General features: G+C 43.2%; 1 protein-coding gene across 1 annotated transcript in view; it reads left to right on the top strand.

Annotated features, from left to right (window-relative positions):
- crocc2 (ciliary rootlet coiled-coil, rootletin family member 2) overlaps positions 1-15,000 on the top strand; it is a 137,513-nt gene that overhangs the window by 48,985 nt on the left and 73,528 nt on the right. Inside the window, exons 7-8 of the mRNA XM_063202106.1 lie at positions 2,510-2,654; positions 11,057-11,163. Of these exons, the coding sequence (XP_063058176.1) occupies positions 2,510-2,654; positions 11,057-11,163 (252 nt within the window). The remainder of the gene's footprint in view (positions 1-2,509; positions 2,655-11,056; positions 11,164-15,000) is intronic.

The raw sequence follows: 15,000 nt of genomic DNA, 5'->3' as shown, positions 1-15,000 counted from the left end.
ACACTCTAATTTGGGTATACCAGTGTGTTAGTATAGGCCGTAACAGACCTCTGAAACAGCCCGATTAAAAATCACACAAACTATGGAGTAGGTCCATGGATGTTATAGCATCAGAAGTTCATTTTAAGCTCTCTAAACATTTATTACTGACCATAAAATCCCCTAAAGAACACATGAAAGGGCCTTGAATGATTAGGCTGAAATTGATTATAGGCCTATCTAGGCCTATTTGACAGAACAACTATTGTTACAACGTACCGTCCAGTATAGGCCTACTCATTTGTGACTGCAGTTATATAAAGTATGTTTATTTTTTTTATAACTATTATGGTTTTCAGTAGGCCTATAATTATCATTGATTTACCCATTGTCATTGTGACACAGCACTCCACAGCACACAAGTGATCACTGCACACAACGAAATTGCATTCATGCCTCACCCGTGCAAGGGGGCAGCCATGAATGGCGCCCCAAGGGAGCAGTGCGGTGGGACGGTACCATGCTCAGGGTACCTCAGTCATGGAGGAGGATGGGGGAGAGCACTGGTTAATTACTCCCCCCCACCAACCTGGCGGGTCGTGAGTCGAACCGGCAACCTTTGGGCTACAAGTCTGTCACCTTAACCGCTTACCCGAGGACATGACAAGGTTGGCTTAGGCTTATGGACAAACCGAATGCTTGCTGCTAGGCTGCCTTTAGAAATAGGAACATTTTAATATACTTGTAACTTGTTATGTACTCTCTATGACTTGTAATGGTCTTTATTTGCTAGATGCCAGTGTTTTGCAACAGCCTACATGATAAAACGAAATTGGGATGCTTCTGGAAAAGCCTGTGCACATCACCGGGCCAGTAAATAGCCAAGGTCTATTTTTATTTTTTTGTTTTGTTTGTTTGTTTGTTTTGTACAACCTCACATGGTAACATTGAGGGTATGAAGTCAGAGATATCATTGCATGTTATCAGATGAAGTGCACACCAGATAGCCTATAGGCCTATTAGGCCTATAATGCACTTTTTTAGGGCGAAGGAACTGGAGAGACCCCTGACAGGCAATCCTGTCCTCCAATTCTGCTGGTTTTAGGATTGTGTCTATGATTTTTTCTGCCACTGAATTGAAAACAGATCTTTTTTTTTGTTATGCCATGTTGTTACTCTTATGAATGTTTTTTTGCATTCATGAAATTAGGCTATTGTCAAATTATTTATTTTAGCCTAATCTAATATTATCTTTTGTTATGTTTACTACTAGTGGTGTAACATAGCCTACTTAGGCCTACCTGTCATAATAATGTGTAGGCCTTCATCCTACCTAATACTGTAGGCTACATATTATTATTACTAGGCCTACATTATTATCATCAAGTCTGTAATCATTCATCTTTCTGTAACCTATAAGATAGGCTACCTGTAGCCTAACTCTTTTGTCATGTCGCTGGTACATTTTCAAATGAAGGGAAGGGATCCCCAAAACCTTGCTGATCTTATTCAGCGCAGCATAACTCATGCCCAAATCGTGTGCCAAAAGCGCTGTGCGCACTTTTACATCGGTCTGCAGTCGTGTGGACGCACGTCGCCCTTTGCTTTACAACTGTTGCACTCAGAAGCAGACTACTGCAAAAGCCCTGGTTGTTTGGATGACTGTTTATTGACAGATCCGATTCGGCATAGTTAGGACACAGATGATCATTATCATCTCATTTAGATGAGAGACGGACCTGCTGGGTCTCGCACTCCTCACAGTTTGCAAACAACTTACGACCGCACGTGCTTTTCCCTGGGCGAATATGTGCCAATTCGGCCGGCTGATATATTATCACGGACCTTGCTAAACACAATTGTGTCTTTCTTTTTGTAAACTGTTTCGTACAGCAAAGATATTTTGAAGTTCCCGCAGCAAGCTAAGACAGAAATGTCAAAAAGACAACACGTGAGGCACTGGGCGAATCACGTTAGCAGAGAAGCACCGCCAGCCAATGAATCTACTTTAGTCATCTAACCCCCCCTTCGGAGAGTCAGGATTGGTTGCTGAAAAGAAAGGAAATGCCCATATTTGGATAACACAGCCTTCTGGCCGAAACTCAGTGCTTCAAAACCATACCAGACATGACAGATGTCGTGCAAAAAGACAAGACGCGGAACGCGGCCAAAGGCAGAATTCTTGGTAAATTTAGGCGAAAATGGATGCCGCGGTTGAACAAAATGTGCTGAAACAGACACTTAAATGTGTAATTTTAACGTTTTTTCTATGGTAATATGAAAGATAACAAGTTAAAGATGCATATTAGCCCAAAATCTCAAATTTGACCAGGGCATGAAAAAATCGATATTTCACCTGCCGTGTCTCGCCTTAACAGGGATGCATGTCTGTGTGTGTGTGTGTGTGTGTGTGTGTGTGTGTGTGTGTGTGCGTGTGCGTGTGCGTGTGCGTGCGTGCGTGCGTGCGTGCGTGCGTGCGTGCGTTAGCATGAGGTAGTAAAGCCTGGTTCCTCTGCTGTGACCCCCACAGGTGTTCAGCCTTGAGCCAGGTCAACTCTCTGCTTCGCCAGCAGCTGGACCAGGCGGCAGCTGCCAACGAGGCGCTGAAGCAGCACCTACAGCAAGCACAACAGGACATACAGCACAAGGACGCACGCCTACGCAAGGAACAGGAGGTGAGAGAGAGAGAGAGAGAGAGAGTGAAAGCGAAAGCCCATTGGGAAACTCCAACTCCCATTGTCATTGTGACACAGCACTCCACAGCACACAAGTGAACACTGCACACAACGAAATTGCGTTTATGCCTCACCCGTGCAAGGGGGCAGCCCTCAGTGGCGCCCCATGGGGAGCAGTGCGGTGGGACGGTACCATGCTCAGGGTACCTCAGTCATGGAGGAGGATGGGGGAGAGCACTGGTTGATTACTCCCCCCACCAACCTGGCGGGTCGGGAGTCGAACCGACAACCTCTGGGATGCAAGTCTGACGCCCTAACCGCTCACCCATGACTGCCCTATATGAGAGAGAGAGAGAGAGAGAGAGAGAGAATTGAGAATTGAGAATTGAGAATTGGAGAGAATTTGAATTTTACAAGTGCTTTATTGTGAATCAAGTCGGAAGAATAACAGAAACCACGGTCCGTGTACTTCTTCGTTCATTCATTATTCTATTTTGGAATGAATGATGAAATTCAAAAAAGGGCCCAACTTTTTGTTTTGTTTAAAGCAGTGCAAGCAGAAATGGCTGTATTTGGTTTTCAGCACGTGTTGCCTCATACCAAAATAGTATTAGAACATTTAACAACATTTTGATAGATTTGCAATTAGCAATATTTGATTATTCATTTATTGAAATTAATTTCACTGGCGCTTTTACCCGGAAGGATATACCGTCTGATTCGCACCAGCGAAGGTAGATACCTAGCGACGACCATGAACATAAGCAAACGTGTTTCAGACACAGCCAGGGTAAATGACAGAAAAGTAGAAGAATGGGGAAAAAAACACATCCTTGGCATGTGCAGAGCAGGCGTAGTAGGCCTATGCGCGACACGATATGGCCAGGCCAGCCTCAAGCGTGCAGAACGCACGTCTTATTGAATGACGAGCAACATTATGGACATTTTATCAATCTTATGGTTTCTTAAATCGATAGCCTTCATAGCTTATTGTAGGCTACATTTTCACACGTAGGATATACACCTTAGGGAACAAATAGTCCAAAGCAGTGGTGAATGTGACAGGCATGGTTAGGCTATTGTAAGATACCTTATGTCCTGCATTATTATTTGCCACCATTTTCTTATTATAGTGGAGGATGTTAAGTCAATATTCCATAAGAATCTTTCACTTGGTGATACAAGCACCAAATTTGGTTCACAGGTGCTTCAGGAGCTACTTACCCTGAAAAGGTCGCTATCCAGGTGGAAAAATAAGATGGCGGCCATTTTTCAAGATGGCCGCAATACAGATATAATACAGATACCGTTACGGAAGTGACAAAAGCACCAAACTTTGCATGGTGTTTCTTTAGGGTATATGCTGTAATTCTAGCCTCGGAGCCCTCGGAAAAAGAAAAACATTCTACCATGTCATATACAATATGTCATGCATTACCTTGTTATTACATGACATTTTACTTAGCTGACGATGTTAATATAGTCCCGAACTCAGCAGAGATGAAGCAAGGGCAGGGGTAGCCTGCTTGCTTGACCAGATTGCTGCAACTACAAAAATGTTCATAGTGTGAAAGTATGGGTGAGTCTGTGCTTACATGTTTGACAGCAAATGTAACATTGTGAAAATGTTGAGAAGATTCTTGGTCTGAATTAAAATGAGCATTTCCCACACTAAAACTATGGTGAGAATAGACTGCTGCTAATGCTCGCTCAGCTGCATCTGAATTGGGAAGTGTCAAGATGATGTCCAAGGTAGCAGGTTCTCCATCCTCTAATTTCCATAACAGATATTTTTTTATGTGTATGAGAGAGGGTAAAGGACAATACCTCTCCATGTGTATGAAGAACCCATAATATCACCTAATTCTAAATTTTCACAAGTAGCATTATGTCTATAGTGACTGCATTTCAGCCTTTAAGAATGGCATTACAGATCACTCAATATACAGTACATGTAGGCTATATCTTCAGTTCAAATCAAATGGGAATGATTTCTAAGTAGGTGTTGAGTAAGTAGGCAGAGGTGTGCGAATTGTTTTTTTTCCTCCTGAATTTGCAAACAAGTCCTCACCTAGTACTTGTGTCACAAGTTGCATTACAATAAACTCAGTAATCATTGAGTATTTCAATTGCTACTTCAAAAATGACAGCTGATGGACAACATGTTACCTACCGTAGGTCTTTGCCACCTTTAAGAGAAATATCTATGTTAAAAAACAATTCTCATATGGTATATACTATATATATATATATATATATATATATACACAAAATGCCATATGATTTTTTTAACCTTCAAGATTTTGAGTGGTAACAGTAACATAACTCATTCCCACTACATCTTTTTGCATCATATTGTACATGACCTCAGAATGCTCTAAATGTTTCAGTTCTGTGTAGTTGTACTGTACTGTACTGTACTGTACTGTACTGTACAGTACAGTACAGTAGCATACAGTATGGTGCCGTATAGTAAAGTACAGTACAGTAGAGTATAATACAGTAGAGTATAGTACACTACAGCACAGTACAGTGGCATACAGTACGGTACAGTACAGTAGCATACAGTACGGTGCAGTACAGTAAAGTACAGTAGCATAAAGTACAGTAGAGTGTAGTACAGTACAATGCAGTACAGTACAGTAGCATACAGTACAGAGCAGTATAGTAAAGTACATTACAGTTACCGTAGAGTATAGTACAGTACAGTACACTACAGTACAGCACAGTACAGTAGCATACAGTACGGTACAGTACAGTAGCATACAGTACGGTGCAGTACAGTAAAGTTAAGTAGCATACAGTACGGTACAGTACAGCACAGTACAGTAACATACAGTATGGTGCAGTACAGTAAAGTACAGTAGCATACAGTACAGTAGAGTGTAGTACAGTACATTGCAGTACAGTACAGTAGCATACAGTACGGAGCAGTATAGTAAAGTACATTACAGTACAGTAGAGTATAGTACAGTACAGTACAGTACACTACAGTACAGCACAGTACAGTAGCATACAGTACGGTGCAGTACAGTACAGTACAGTACAGTAGCATACAACAGTAGCCTACGGTGCAGTATAGTAAAGTAAAAGTACAGTAGCATATAGTACGGTGCAGTACAGTGCAGTACAGTGTGGTGTATCACATTACAGTACAGTACAGTACCGTATAGTACAGTACAGTACAGTACAGTACAGTACAGTACAGTACAGTATAGCAGAGTACACTATGCCACAGTACAGTACAGTATAGTCTTGATGACTTGTAGGCTACTTTGACAGCTGTATCCCTCCAAAGCCAATGGCATTTCCACATGCTGTTGTTTAAAGTTTTTGAAAGACTTGAGTGTGTGAGAGAGGGAAGGCAGGCAGATATGTTTTAAACAAAGGACCACACGCACAAATAAAAAATAACAAGCAATCAATACATTAAGTGGTTAGGTAGCCAACATGTCATCTAAGTTTAAGCACAAAGTAGACCAGAAAACCATTTTGCTAATACATACAATACATTAAGTATTTGTCAATATACTGTATGGTGTATTGCACATTGATTATTCATAATTTCCCAAGCATAAAGGCCCCTATCACTCCACAGTACACTTAGGACTTGAGATATACATATCTGAACACAAATCAATATATATTTTATTTTGTAATGACCTTATAGAGGTAGATAATCCAAGCTGACACATGGTATGTACATGTATTATTCACTTGATTGATATGAAAATTGAGCATTTCACTTGGGCTCCTCATTGAGGGGGTCCTAAGGAAGCATCGTGCAAAGTTTCACGCTTTTGTCAGCTCCGTAACAGTAGTGCCCTTTTTGTCCCATAACCGATTCCAATAATATGTATTGTGGCCATCTAGGAAAATGGACGGCCATCTTGGATTTCAAGTGGCCTGCATGCCTTTTCAAAAGAAGTGTGTCTAAGGAGTATCTATGACAATTCCAGTGCTTGTATCACCATTTGAACAGTTGTTTCAGTTGCTAATTCATATCTGCATGGCGGCCATCTTGGAAAATGGCCACCATTTTGTTTTTTCACCTGGATAGCGACCTTTTCTAAAAGAGTAGGGTCTGAAGCACCTCTGAACCAAATTTGATGCTTGTATCACCAAGTGAAAGATTGTTTGAGGTATTTGCTGTACTATTAGAAATCTTACAGGTTAAACATTTATCTCTGGGAAGAATAGCCTACAACAAAGTTTAGTGGGCATATTCTTTCGCTCTCAAGTTGGAAGCTCTGGAGCGTGAGTTTGGAGGGCTGACGTGCACGCTTTTGCAGAGCGCTTAAAAAAATACCACTGTTTATGTAGGATATGCACGCTTAACACACGTTTCACTATGGTGTAATTGGGGCACTAGTGGCATCTGGGTGCTTCCAGTTTGACTACGTCTACAGGCCAGAGATGAAAATGGTGAAGGTTGCTGATCATCAGAGGTGTCAACGTTCCCGTCAACGTCCCCGTTGTGCAGCTGTCCCTCACTGCTTGCATGTATTTAAAAAAAATGTGAAAACATGTCTGAACAAATTTCAGCATCTACAAATCTTGGTTGAGGAAGGGGAAGTGTTTGAAGGTTTATGCGTGATGCATGAACCGCAAATACACACTTCTGTTATTAGGGCACTATGCAAATGCAATCAAGTGAAAAAATGTTGACTCGTTGCAAATGTTAAATCGGTGTGTACGTTAAATTGCAGCACATAAACAGTACATTGATCTTCTACTCCTCACATAGGGCGCTGTGAGAAGGTGCTCTCCCTTCTCACTGTTGTTAATGACACTTGACATGCACTGTGGACAAATAGCCATTTTGTTTCATGAGCGCTCAGCGCACTGTGGCTCTTTGCGAGCTGAAGACGTACACATACGCGCACACACACACACACACACACACACACACACACACACACACACACACACACACACACACACACACACACACACACACACACACACACACACACACACACACACACACAAACACGACACAAGTTGGATCCTACACTTGGAACAGTTATTTCTGACCACGGTGGCAGAGTGAGGTAGGCCTACCCACTCGCTCTACAATCCGTTTGAACACTTCGCTTCTCTCCGTTCGTCATCACTGTTGAATCAGAAGCGCGCACGGGTTTGACAGCTACTCCATCGAATGTGACTGTGGGGGGCAGGGGAAACGTTTGAACATGTGAACTCAGAATTCATTGTCATTGACCAATCTTCATAACGTGTGCAAATGGTGTAATGTTGGGATGTGGTACATGTGCTGGGGGGCAACGGCATTGTTTGTATTTTTGTCATTTTGTTTCATGTTGTTTTTGTGGTAGGCTACCTGACAGTTGTGAACGTAAACCGAGTGCCTTTGTAAGGTGTCGGAGGTTGGTCGGACCATATAATAATATAATATTGTATAATTGTGCAAACAAATTAATGAATGCATGTTCATCATATCTTGCGCTTTAGAAATGCAATCATGCCAATAAAGCATCTTGAACTTGAGCTTGAGAGAGACAAAGAGACAGAGACAGAGGGGCGGAGGTGGACAGAGGGATGCATGGAGGCAGGGAAAGAAAAAAGAGGAGAGGGAAAATAAGGGGAGCGCGAAGGAAGAAGTGACGTGTTGCTCTGTTGTTTTCAAATGTTTACATTGCAAGCATGTGTTATCTTCCCTGTGTGTGCCTTTCATTTCTGTGTATCTATTGGTCTGTCACGCAACCATCTCTCCCTCCCTCCTCTTTCTTTCTTTCTTTCTCTTTTTCTTTCCTTGTCTCTCTCTTCTATCTATCTCTCCTCCATCTTGCTCCCCCTCTCTTCTTCTTATCCATTGACAGTAGATAATGTTCTTATCCCTCCATATCTCACTTGCTCCCTTTTCTCTCTTTCCTATTCTCTTATTCTTCCTCCTTCTGTCTCTCCTCTCTCCTCTTTCTCTCTAGTCTCACATCGCATCCATCCTCCTTTGTCCATCTCTCTTTCTCTACTCCATTCATCTCTCTCTCTCTCTCTCTCTCTCTCTCTCTCTCTCTCTCTCTCTCTCTCTCTCTCTCTCTCTCTCTCTCTCTCTCTCTCTCTCTCTCTCTTTCTCTACTCCATTCATATCTCTCTCTCTCTCTCTCTCTCTCTCTGTCTTTGTCAATGAAGTGAAGCATTGGAACGCATGAAATGCCACCGTTGTCCTGTGTGTTTGTGTGCGCGCGCGTGTGCGTGTGTGACGATGGGCTTTGTTTAAATCTCTGTTTTGATTTTCTCAGCTGTTGTTTCCTGTGAAAACATTCCAATCGCCTGGATAGAGGGTTGGTGATATAAGGGGTGTGTGTGTGTGTGTGTGTGTGTGTGTGTGTGTGTGTGTGTGTGTGTGTGTGTGTGTGTGTGTGTGTGTGTGTGTGTGTGTGTGTGTGTGTGTGTGTGTGTGTGTGTGTGTGTGTGTTGTAGTTCAGCAAAAAACATCTGGCAAGAGTTGAGCTCTGCAGATGTTCATGTACAGTACAGAGGGGACGCGAGGCTGCAGCACTGTACACACACACACACACACACACACACACACACACACACACACACACACACACACACACACACACACACACACACACACACACACACACACACACACACACACACACACACACACACACACACACACACACACACACACACACACACACACACTCTTGACACGCATGCACTCTGTCATACAGTCATATGCTACTCTACGTGCACACATGACTACACACACACACACACACACACACACACACACACACACACACACACACACACACACACACACACACACACACACACACACACACACACACACCCTTGACACACATGAACTCAACTACACGGTCATACGCTACTCTACATGCACACATGAATGCATACACACACACACACACACACACACACACACACACACACACACACACACACACACACACACACACACACACACACACACACACACACACACACACACACATGAATGCATACACACACACACACACACACACACACACACACACACACACACACACACACACACACACACACACACACACACACACACACACACACACACACACACACACACACACACACAGAGATTCTTGAGAGATGGGACAAAACATGTCCGGGAGATGAAACTCATGTGTGTGCTTAAAATGTATTTAAAAATTGTAACAAAATGAGCAGGAATGAAAGAAGAAGAAGAGTTTTGTACAATAAAATATGATTTTATATGTTTTATTTTTTGTTACACGTTGCAATGTGTCACTCACCAGTACCCTCAAAACCCCATGTCCGAAAGCAGGTTTTAGAATTTGACAATACCATAATAATGTGCTGAAATGAAATATAGCAAACATCATAGCTACTGTCATCAAGTATTTTGAATAATAATTCAAACTACATGTATGTTAACATTTTTATAAACCTTTTTATGTACTTTTTAAACTATTGAACATGTGTCCGGAGTTTTAGTCAACACCATAAGATTTTTCTAAAATACAAAAAAATGCCATTGTTGTGGTCAGGTCACACTCTAAGCAGAGATTCTTTACTCTCTCTGCTCTAAGTAGCCTGGTTCTACTTCCTAATTGGTATAAATGCCATAGGGAGACTGTTCTGTTAAGGCCACATTAAATATTTGATTTTATCAATGCTTATTGAGGAAGACCACCTATGTCACAACCATGATGTGTGTCATCACCGTAATGTGTAAAAATAAAAGGTTATTTCAGTCTTTTTATAATAAAAGCTTAGAATAACTTCATTGGCAAGTCCTTAAGCAACTGCTGATGTCCAAGTTGATTTCTGTTAGAAAATCATGCGTTATTATGAAAAGTAGGTTGTTTTGTCAACTCCGTAAGAGTCAACTCCATAAGATTTTACATGTCAACTCCATAATAAAAGCTTATGGAGTTGACAAATTCACCAGAAACTGCTTAATATACTAATATGATATTCTTTTCAAATGTAGAAACAGAAGAAAATGTTATTTTAGGATGCTATATGCATATTAATGTACATTTGCAACACATGCAACTACATAATTTTTCGATATATGGACAAAAAAAGTTAAAACAAAAGTTTAATTCAAAACAAATTAACTTTTTAAAAAGAGAAGCTTAAGAATGTAACAAAACTACAAAATAAACTGAGAAAAAACATTTTGCACTAACTAGGCTCCAAAAATCAGATCAGTTTGTCAACTCCGTCAGTTTTTTTGGCAACTCCATAAGATTTTTCGGTCCGTGTACTTTTTCGTTCATTCATTATTCTATTTTGTACAGTATTTTGATTGCACAGTGCGTGTGTGTCTGATAGCCACTAGTCTGCTCATGCTGATGCTGACCTCCAGCCCCCCGCCCTGTGTGTCTGCCCTCCTCCCCCAGGCGAGTGCCTCCCGACTGGGCCGCGAGCAGGCGAAGGTCAGGGTGCTGTGGCGCCAGGCGGCCTCCCTACGGAGCTCCTTCACACAGCTGAGGGCCTTCACTGACAGGTGAGCACTGCAGGGCGTGAGTGTATGTGTGTGTGTGGGGGGGACTCTCACGCACACACACAAGCACACACACACACACACACACACACACACACACACACACACACACACACACACACACACACACACACACACACACACAGAGACACAGAGACACACAGACACAGACACGTGTGCCCACACACATACACACACACACACACACACACACACACACACACACACACACACACACACACACACACACACACACAAGCACACACACAAGCACACACGCACACACACACACACACACACACACACACACACACACACACACACACACACACACACACACACACACACACACACACACACACACACACACATCACACAACGTGACACATCATATCACTAACACCCTTCCAAACAGTTCACCCCCATCTCATTTTTCTGTGAGGGGATCAAAGTAATGGCTGGATGGGGGGGGGGGGGTAGATGAGAGATAGGGGGGTTTAGTTAGTCTTCCCCCCACTCCAGTGCAGTACTCTCCTGGGTCCTGGGTGGGGGAAGCCCTCAGCGTGGGATGGGATGAAGGGGGTTTTGGTTTAGGGTTAGGGTCTGCTCAGAAAGTAGGGCAGCTGGAAATGGGGAGGAGGGGTGATATGGCCTCGTTGTGAGTGTGGATGTGGTGGTGTACCTCACAGTGGGGGCCATGGTTGAATATGGTCATGTCAGATAATGGTGGAGGGTGGTGGGGTTGTGCGTAGAGAAGTGATATGGCCTCAGTGTGTGGGTTTGTAGGGGAGGTTGGGGATAGTGTGGGAAGGGGGTTAGAGAAATTTTATGACCTCAATCTATGGTTTGTGGGGGTTGAATATGGTCCATATCAGAGAAGGGGTGAGGGGTGGGGGTTGTGGGTTGAGAAGTTTTATGGTCTCAATCTGTGGGGGGTTATAGTTTGTGGAGGTACGGTATGACTTTTGTCCACCTCACAGTAGGACGGGGGTTTGGGGTTAGAGTGGGATGAGATGGGGCAGGGGAGGAGGTCCTCATTCAGGCTCCATCCATCAGGCTCTGTGTTGTATCCTGTTGCCTCTACTCCTGTGTGTGTGTGTGTGTGTGTGTGTGTGTGTGTGTGTGTGTGTGTGTGTGTGTGTGTGTGTGTGTGTGTGTGTGTGTGTGTGCGTGCGTGTCTGCGTGCGTGTGTGTGTGCGTAGCCTCTGCTCCTGTCCCACAGTGACTGAGTAATGAGCTGCTACAGGGGGGAGTGAGGAGGAGTGGGGATGCGATCCGTTGCAAAGGGGGAACAAGGTTCATTGAGGTTACAGATTCAGTGGGATGGAGTGGTGGTATGCCTGGGGAGTGTTGGGGGGGTTGGTGGAGCGCTTGCTACCTCTCGTCAAGGATGCGTGTCACGAGCGGAGTGGAGAAGAGCAGGCACCAAGTTGGAGTTATATCAAACAAGGCCGACAGGCGGACAACAGATGCGTCCCTCTATGCCAGTTCCAACTATGCCATTTTCCCCCCCAAACGCCCCCCCCCCGGCCTCCTCTGTCAACGCCCCCCGGGGATGTACTTTTTGTTTATTGGTCATCATGGACACTCCAAATATTGTGGCAGGCAGCAAGGCAGCAAAATGGCGAGACATGGCTTTAATTTTTGCAGTTTAGGGTATAATAAGCTTATCATCATTCTTGGATTTGGAAAAGAACCATAGGCTATGATTTGAAATTTCACATAGCCTAGATGAAGTGAACATTACAAATTACCAGACATTTATTAGGCCTAACAACCTTTAGTATCACGCCATTTCAGCAGTATGTGCATGTGGGAAAGAATCTAAACATCGACAAATAATAAATAAATAAAACCGTTTGGGTGAATCATGCGCTTATGGACTTTTTTTCAATACCAGCTTCACCGTCAAGGCACAAAGCAGTGAAACTCAATTACCCAGAATGCTGCACGTGAGCTCTCTACCCGGGTGATTGTGGAAAACAAACATGGCGGCAACTCGCTTTACCAAAGATTCTCTATTGTAAATAATGTGTTAATCCGACGCTAGATTTCTTAACTGATGAAAATCGAAGGCAGAAATCAACATTGTAGTGTCTAAATATGAGGTCGATTGGTCTATTTGTGGCGTACATCACGATCGGCTGAGTTGTTGGCCTCACGTTTGTCAGTTAGCCTGTAGCTAGGCTACTTTTCGCCAACGTTAGCATCCGGTTTAGGCCCTCTGGAAAGGCTATGCTTGCACGCATTCGCTCCGGTCCAAAATGGCAAGTCTGCCGCCCTGTGGCCACAGGAAGGAACAATTTAAAGAAAGCGTTTCAGACACAATTGAAGGCGGACGGACGGACGGACGGACAGACAGACCCTCTTATAGAGATGCTGGGACGCATCTAAAAATGTTAGGCCTTTTTATTTACCTTTGCACCAGACATCAGAAAATAAATATGCACATGGACATCAGAACAAATCGGGACAGGACACTTCACTGGCATTAGAAATCTAAAATAAATGAGTTTTCAAAGTTACTCTTTAGCAGCATCAAACTACAGCACGATTTTCTGCTTACACCGATATGCAACAGTTACGCAAAGCCACATCCGACCGGTTACCAGGTGCGACTTGACTACGACTTGACTACGGCGTAAATACACCCATTTCCTAAGGCCAGCAAATTATTCACTAATTTACTCCCCTTTTGCTGCGTAACAAAACACGATTGGTCCTTACATTTCCTGGACCATCGCAAAAAAAAGCTTTTACACAATTCTCAAAACATAAAACACATATAACACAAAAGATTGCCTGTGTGCACATTCATAACCACAAATAATAAACATAACACAATATCCCCACACATTTCCCCTCCCGAAAGTCTTGAAATGAAATCTTGCCATTGATGGTGCGCGCCTCCGCCTATGGCCATGAGCAAGTTCGGAGAGAGTGTTCCACTGCGAGCGCAGATGTTTGCACACGTGTATGAGTGTGTGCGTGTATGCATGTGTGCATTCGCTCAAAGTCAAAGTCCCGACATCTCAGACAACTCAAATATTCATATATACACTGTATGTGAGTTTTTAAAATAAATCAGACAGTCAGAAGGGGGAGGGAGACTTCACCTTCTCACACTTCCATATTTTAGACCCCTTAGAATCTATGGCTTAGATCTCCTGGTCCATTCCCGGTCAATTCCCAGTGCACTCCTGTAATGTCTGACCTTTGACTGTGATGTGAAAGCCATTTGTTTTGTTGCCACTACAAAAGTCTCCCAGATTTGGCTACTCTAATGTTGACGAGAAGTATGGAGATGGGGGGGCGAGGGATGTAAAGCATGATGAGAATTGTGGAGTGAGAGACTGTGGGGGAAGACTTTAAAACACTCTGACATGGTGTCAGCTGAGGGCAAACCCATAGTGTCTCCAAAATAGCACTGAGGTACATATGTGCAAGGGCTGTAACGATACTGTATCGAATCGAGAAATGATCGTGATGATTGTGATATGCAGAGTCACGATACTGCATGGTGATGCAAGAAGGCAATATTGTGATACGCCCTTTCAAAGTTCTTTCACCCCTCAGTCCTGAAAACAACCACATGACATGATGTGATGGTGCTTCCAAGTTTCAAATCAATATCATTATTATGTTTCAAATTGTCTTTTTTACATTATTAGTAACCTCTTGTAACCCATTCTACCCGTAAACGATCATCAAAAAGATACATTTTAAAAATCGTGAGGTGTATCGAACCGTCGGTGAAAAATTGTGATATGAGCTGAATCGTGAATTGAGTGTATCACTACAGCCCTAGTACCTACTACGCATCATTGAGGTCCTATTGTA

Source organism: Engraulis encrasicolus, chromosome 6, assembly GCF_034702125.1.
Source record: "Engraulis encrasicolus isolate BLACKSEA-1 chromosome 6, IST_EnEncr_1.0, whole genome shotgun sequence".
Lineage (NCBI taxonomy): Eukaryota > Metazoa > Chordata > Actinopteri > Clupeiformes > Engraulidae > Engraulis > Engraulis encrasicolus.
The sequence above is the reverse complement of the archived record's forward strand: the minus strand, read 5'-3'. Positions and strand labels throughout refer to the sequence as shown.